Here is a 7,558-nt window from a genome sequence, read left to right on the forward strand (position 1 = left end):
TCCACAATCGTTTCCTTTATCCCCGACGGAACTACTTTTTAGTATTGCTTCATCAGGGGGAAACTCGACCTACATACGTCGGGGTTCGAACTCGAGAACAACAGAATTGTAGATTTAGGGATAGGGAGAGTGAGAATGAATGTTACAAATTAACTTTTGAAAACATTCTTAGTTGATATTAGATTCTTCAATAATCACATTATTTGAAATGTTGCCTTTGGTTTTCCATCATCCGGTTAACCCAAATCATTACTCTACGAATGGTAACAAAATTGCTACCCAAACAAAAATAGATATCTTAATGCTTTTTATACTTAGTCAAATTCAAGACAAGTCTACTATGGTTGACCCATAAAACGTATTACCATCAATTTATTCAGCTGCACTTTGATGAAATTTTCTATTGCCTCACTCCCCAAGCTGATTGTGATGAATAAAATCAACAATAAAAGTAATAGTAATACAATAACTACAACAATAATACCAACAACGTTGGACAAATGTGTATTCATAATTATTTAAAGCCCTCTGCCAGGGCTGTGCATATGAAAATTAAATTTTCAGTTTCAACAAGAACAGCTTTCTTTGCATTTCGTGATCTGAGCATAGAGGCGCATGGAATTCATTACCTAACTGGCTTATTGTTGTGTCTCTTAAATGTTTAGCTCCATTTTGTTCTATGTTGATGCTGCTAAGAGCCAAACAATGGAAGTTCATTGTCTTCTTAATAGGCCTGAACAAAGGGACAACTTTTGTGCATTGAGATACACTATCAGCAGGTATCTCTATCTGTGTCTGACAGTGGCTGAAGGCATGCCACACGATGTAGATGAAAAGGAAATTACATTGAAATATCATTGAACACTCGGAGGAACAGGAGTTTAATTAAAAATGTTGCAAACGTATTGAGAGCTATCTCACTCTCTCTCATCTCTCTCTCTCTCTCTCATTTCTCCCCCTCAACTGTGTACGAATGCAGTTTTGTAATGAAATTCGAGTGCATAATAATTGAAAATGTTCATATACGAGTATGACGATCACGATTTCACATATCACATGAGTTTAATTTCCTGCAGCCCACAAAACTATTTGAGGTTGAGCAATTCTTTCCCTGTCTCTTTCGTTTACTCTTTCTGTCTCTATCTCACTTGTTTATTCTATCAGCTCGTACACTATGAGAAACTTTTGTTGTGTTGATAAACTTGCTCATCCAGTGTCGTTGATGTTCCACCAAGTGTTGTCTAATAATCCAAAAATGGACTTAAAACTTGATGGCCACAGAAAACTTTTCCATCCAGCATACCAGTCACCCACACACACACACACAGACACACACACGCATACATTGACACCCACATCCACAACATGGCCAACAAAGAAGTTTTGGCAGAGTGTATGGAGCTGGGACCCAGGCCCGGGAACATTGGCACATTCATCATTTTTACCAAGTCTGAGCAACGACAGCAGCTGTTGCAGCATTGCCGCGGCAAGTTCTTGTCACATGTCACGTCGTCAGTAGGAGACAGAGAGACAAAGCGATACACAGAGAAGAGAAAAGGCAACTCAGAAAAAGGAGATTGCAATAGAGGCGGAGAAACAGGCCTGACATTTTCCCCTTTTCACATTTTTATACCCTTCATTTAAAGCTGGCAAAAATAAAATTTTGGGTAAGTATTGTCAACCAGAATAGGTTTGTCTGTTACACATGAAATCTCATAGATCTATATTGCTACTGCTCTAGAAATGCACTTTAAATATCCTGGAAAGTTAACTGCGCTTTAAATCTCTTTCCGCTCAGTGCAGGGTAACTCATATTCGATGCTTCCACGTTTCCAGATGTTTTTATTTAAGCCCGAAGCCCATTGAAAACTTTCTACGTATGTGTTGCTTTATGGGGTTAAACTCTCGACCCTGTGAATTATCTGAGGCCTTTAAGCTTCAAGCTGCTTTCACTACTCGACTATAAATTCCCATGATATAATTGGTTAAATATGAATTCCATCTACAATACACCAAAAACTAAAAAAGTAAAGTATAAACTAAATTCTGCGGTTCCATTTTCACGTCTCTCTCAAATGTTTCATAGAATATCATGGTATTGGAAATTAGAAGCTAAGGTAAAAAATGTAGCAATAAGTTAATAATATTTAAATAGGCATTCCATGGAGAAGGAGAATAAGCCAATCTTCATTTGTTGAATTCAAAATATGAACTGATTTTGTTTTATTGTGTTTATATGTATCTTAAATCTTAGATTTTAGGAGGCCACAATTGTTCTTAAAAATACTTTTTGTAATGACCCATGTTTTCTAGGGTTAGAAATTGTTTATACTCTATGCTCGGCGTTGGCCACTTGACATCGTGCCGTTCTGTAATTTGAAATTTGATTCTTTATGACTCAATTTTGTTTTATATTTTTGTTTCTTTAGTGCATCTGATTTGGTGAAGACATTTCAGATGAACACGATGCTTAATCTTAAACGATATTAAGAAAATTGAACCCAACTGCTCAGTACATTCTCTTGGTTTTGAAATCATTAAGATCATTAAATTTTATTTCGAGCCAAAAAATGGAGAAACAACTTTCTGAGCCTCTTATAAACGATTTGCAAATTTTCAACTTACAAATTTGTGTTGATACTCAATTGCAACTACTTATAAACAGCTGGGCTTGAGATTCTCTGGGCATATGGTTACTTTGGGCTCAACACAAGTCTTTTCCGCGTTGTCCACATTAACGGGATCCACACGCTTAAAGCCATCTGCGCATTCGGGTTTCCTATCGGTTACGGAAATGTCACTAGACTCACTGAACAGCATCTCTCCATCAACTGGGGAATAGGAGGCTCCTATTAGCTGTTCGTCGATCCATTTAAGTTGCTTGTTGATCTGCGGGAAATCGAATATTAGAAAGGACAACAAGATCTCTCTTATTTTCGGACCTTTGCCACCAGCGACTGGTTGTTATTGCAATCAAATAGTTCGGCCGCAAAGTGGAAGATATTTTTGGGGTTGTGACTAATGGCCTCGGTGATAATGACTCGAATTATGGCCCGCACCTCCGGATGCTGATGCAGATAGGACCAGTCGCTCTTTCGCAAATTCCGCGACACGTTTCCAATGGTCTCGTAGAATCTTGCCATATTTGCATCGATCAGCTCTTTTTGTTTCAAGATTTCACTCGCGCGGTGTTCGGACACTTGGCTTTTCCTAGAATCCATTTCGAATTTTTTTGTAGAAATTGTTAAACTCAAATCTCTACTACTGACTACAAACTCGGGTGATTTAAGAAAATTTGTTTTTTGGTTTGTCAAAATGTGAAAATATATTTATTGATTTACTAAATAATTTACAAGGTTCAGTTCTAGATCAGGGGTTTTTTTTTTGAAGGTAGGGATGGAATATCGAGTATGGCACTTAACCCTGGGTGCGTTTGCTGCTGCGCCTCTTCACGGAGCGACGACGGGCACCACCGCGTCCGCGACGGCTGCCACGCCTACGGTTGCTGCGACGACCGGATCTGCGGGAACGGCGACCACCGCGACGTCCGCCACGGCGACCTCGGCGACCAGCACGCACAATGCGACGGCGAGCACGGGCATCTTCCTTGTTTGCTCTCACAATGGTGTCCTTGTTCTCTGTTTTGTCTGTGTTCTCGGTGTTGGCAACAGCATCTTCGCTGCGAGCTTCCACTTCTTTTACATCAACTTCTTTAACTTCTGACTGCTCCTGCTCGAGCTCTTGAGCGGCCACATCGGAATCCTCGCTCTTCTCGACCAGCTCCGAAGAGCGACGAGATCCAACCACACGGCTACGTGCAGCTGCCTCTGTGGAGGCGATCAGGCAGCAAAGAGCCGCTAGGGCAAATACCAGGACGTACTTGGGTGACATGTTTTGTTCTTGCTAGTTGTAGTAAGCTGTTTGTGATGTCTTCGAAGAGTTATTGTGGTTCTTTTTATACTCTCGAGATGCCCTCACTCAATTCAATTTGTGGCGCAACGGCAACTGTTTAAATGTTTGCCCACTGCAGCATGCTAAACCACCTTTCCCCCTTTCCTCTTTTCTCAAGCTGCCGTCTGTGTTGGCTTGTTTGCCTATGCCCCGCATAGTCTTCTTGGATGCTATTAGTTTGATCTTTTGTTTGCCCCGGCACATTCAACTGCAGCACCAACAAGAGCAGCACTTTTTCTCCCCCTATCCATTGCTTATGGTTCATTTCGTGGCAAATTGCTTGCCCTATGGCTTCCTTTGCACAAATAATTGGTTCCACCGCGAAAGGGAAATATCATTTAAAATGGAATAAAAACGTAAATAATCGAATTGTGCATAGAAAAACTATTCAGTCGAACGATGTCCGTGGCCCTATGTCTGAGTTAGGTAATCTCTGAGATGGAGCCACAGCGGTCAGATTCGAGCAAAGGAGCCTCCGCAATTCAGGTACACTAGGAAAAGAATATTATATCCTTTTTTGCAAGAATCTTGCAATATCCTTTGAAATTTTTGGTATATTCAGTTTGAAATCAAACAATATTTTCCCTGCAAAACTAGGCAAATCCGAAGTTCTGTCTTAAATGGGAATAAAATTTCTTGTTTAGTTCAAAATGAACCATCAACCACTGATTTTCTTCAAGTGTATGTATAGGTAGAGATTGCACAATACATACAATGAGCGACTATTAAAAACTGCGGACCAAATAGCTGGCAGCGATTTAGTTACTCACTCGCGTATTAAATGAATTACAAATTTGCGCCAGGAGTAGGACGTGAGGGATGGAGTGAAGAAGGAGTTGTGCGAGAACTTTTTGAGGAGTGTGAAACATACTTACACTACAATACATTATACATACGTACATGGACATATATATTTGGCAACTTGCCCAAGAATCAAATATATTTATTGTGTTTAAAAGCGATGCCAAGACCTTTTGCTCTTGCGGGTGGAAGGGTCCACTAGTTGGGGCACGTGCGAAGCCATTGCGGAAATCACGTGGCCGACATTTGTTGAAATGATTTACAATTGTTGACTATTTAGTAGAGACGGCAAGTCAAATTTTTTGGAATTTCATGTGAAATTCAACACGGCATGCTATCCTTGATGTCGATTTGCAGCTTCTCTTCAAAAATTAATTAAAAAGCTTTGGTTAAGTGAACAAAAGATTTTCAATTTACGCCAGTAAAGGAGCTCGCATGTCCTTCTTTGCAGTTTCGGCCGAGGGAGAGCTAGAATGAGAGAGAGGTAGAGGAGAACTCTCAGATGAGTTGCATTGTCCTGACTGTTCAGTGGAGAACAATTCGTTTGGAATTTCATGGCTAGTGATAAGAAAGGATGCTGCGGAAAGTGCAGGATATTTAGCAAATCATTTTCTCTGCTTATTTTCAAAGTGTTGTAAGAGAATGCTAAACATGTGACACAAAAAATGGGAGAATGTACCTAAGTATGTACATACTTATACATATATGCTTCAAGTTGGGGTCAAATCTAAATTTGGTTAATCAAGTGGTAAATCTGAGTAAGAATCGTGCTAAATTTAGAAAAACCAGAGGGCCGGGGCTAACTTCGACCGCGTCAAAGTTTTTATACCCTTGCAACTTTTTTGGTAACTCTTTCCTTACCTATAGCCATCAAAGTGGAAAAAAGTTGGGAGCTATATGATATAGTGGTCCGATCCGGCTGAATCCGAGATATACAAACTGTGCAGTAGGAGGAGTTTGTGTTGATCCAGACGGACGGACATGGCTATATGAACTCGTCTCGTCAAGCTGATCAAGAATATATATATTCTTTATATGGTCGGAAATGGTTCCTTCTATGCGTTGCACATTTCTGACCAAAATGAATACACCCTTCTTACAAGGGTATTTAGTATACTAAACTTCATCACGGTGCACACGACATGAGTGGTCGCTTGGCTATCATAGTCTCCGATAACTAGGTGCTTTTCTGGACGGACATGGCCAAGTCGACTCGGTTGTTGATGCTGATTAAGAAAATACATATATACTTTGTCGGGTCGGAAAAGCTTCCTTCTGCCCGTTACATACATTTTAGCGACTTTAATATTCCATTTCATCCTATGAAAGTATGGTATAAAATATATTAAATCAAATACTCATTGTGCTTACTGAAATTTTTACTTAGTTTGTTACGCCACTAAAACTATTCATTCGATTTCTGGAAGTACAAGTTTCAATATCAATAATATAATCTTATATATTTATATATTTTATTTTTCATGTATAAACAGTTTGTTCTCAAAGGGTGCGAATAATTAAACATGTCATGCAATTTGGATGCAGGATCAGAAACTTCTGAAGATAGCGAGCAAAATGGCGATAACGATAAGGAGACCACTTTGGGTGGAGATATCGATTTGACGAATGTGGTTACACCTGACGGCCCAATCATGGACTCGGCTGGAAACCCTGTCCATCTTTGTGAACTAATGCGCTGTGTTAAGTGCCATACTGTCCCTATAAATGAACTCTTTCAGTGCCAGAATGGTCACTTGTTGTGTGCCAGCTGTTATCAGGTACAAGTGCTTGACAAGATGCTGGGCCCCCTGCTGGGCACCTGCCCGTCCTGCTCAGTCAGGATCTATCGACATCTTCCCAATCGCAATCTAATTGCGCAGCGCGCTCTGGCCGACGTGCAAACCATATGCAAGTTCTGTGGTGGTGCAACGAAACGTACGACCATTCGCCAACACCTGTTAAAGGAATGTCCAAAAAGTATAGTCTTTTGCAAGTATAGGCGCATCGGCTGTCAGTGGAACGGCATAAAGTCACAGATGGCAACCCATGAGGCTAAGTGCAGCTTTCCCCATAAAACTGGAGCCGAACTGCGTGAGGCGTTGTTACAGCGTCAAGCCTCATTAGATGCCGACAGGGAGCATTACATGCGCTTCTCCCGGTTCACTCAGTTGGCCAACATATCTGTGAGACTCATACAAGTTTTGCCATGCACCGAGGGTATGGTCCTTGATCAATCCAAGGCCGCAGCATGTTTCCAGGCCTACAATGTTCATTGGACCATGCTTCTGAGGATCGATACTTCTGGCCACAATTTCGATGGCCTGTGCTCCGTTATGTTCAGGCTGCGTCTGGACTCTTCTGTCGAATCTACGGTCGTCCTAAGCTACGCTATGTTGCACGGCACTTATTGTGAAATAAGGTTCTTGCCCAATCTTTGCGAACGTTTTGGATTCTCCAACGAGAAGAAGCTGGGACCAGTTAATGTAATCTACCGCCACGTTAAGGAACAGTGTCTGAAACTATTGAATGAGCGCGGTCTCTTTGGCCGACTCCTAATGGCTCGCGCCTAGTTCCAACTTTTTTAGTAATGTTTATACAAAAAATTATTTTCCAAAAATCTTTGTATCAGAATCATAATTATAATATATAAACATAAATACTAAAGGCAATGATTACGGAAAGTAAATCTATGTAATCTCATCAACCTCATAATAAAAAAGCAATACAACTGGAAAAGGGGTATGTTTTTATTACAGTTCACAAAAAGGAACCTAGTAGCTAATCTCATCGGTGAAAATGAATTTTG

The 7,558-nt window shown here is 40.5% G+C and overlaps 2 protein-coding genes across 3 annotated transcripts; one reads left to right on the plus strand and one right to left on the minus strand.

Annotated features, from left to right (window-relative positions):
• Window positions 1-2,517: 2,517 nt before the first annotated feature.
• On the minus strand, window positions 2,518-5,044 carry LOC6644062 (protein nemuri). 2 transcript variants are annotated; one of them, XM_047010633.1, is made up of 3 exons: window positions 4,852-5,044; window positions 2,943-4,798; window positions 2,518-2,889 (listed from the first exon to the last, which is right to left on the minus strand). In XM_047010633.1, exon 2 carries the CDS (start codon window positions 3,889-3,891, stop codon window positions 3,418-3,420), a length of 474 nt encoding a protein of 157 aa, XP_046866589.1. In that variant the 5' UTR covers window positions 3,892-4,798; window positions 4,852-5,044; the 3' UTR covers window positions 2,518-2,889; window positions 2,943-3,417. The 2 variants fall into 2 exon arrangements, with proteins under 2 accessions (XP_046866589.1, XP_002066538.2); XM_002066502.4 differs by lacking the exon at window positions 4,852-5,044 and having other exon boundaries at window positions 2,943-3,309.
• A 1,231-nt stretch (window positions 5,045-6,275) lies between these two features.
• Window positions 6,276-7,322, plus strand: LOC6644064 (cysteine and histidine-rich protein 1). The gene has a single exon (XM_002066504.1). The coding sequence runs from the start codon at window positions 6,276-6,278 to the stop codon at window positions 7,320-7,322; it is 1,047 nt and encodes a 348-aa protein (XP_002066540.1).
• The last annotated feature ends 236 nt before the right edge of the window (window positions 7,323-7,558 follow it).

This window comes from Drosophila willistoni, assembly GCF_018902025.1.
Source record: "Drosophila willistoni isolate 14030-0811.24 chromosome 2R unlocalized genomic scaffold, UCI_dwil_1.1 Seg167, whole genome shotgun sequence".
Classification (NCBI taxonomy): Eukaryota; Metazoa; Arthropoda; class Insecta; order Diptera; family Drosophilidae; genus Drosophila; species Drosophila willistoni.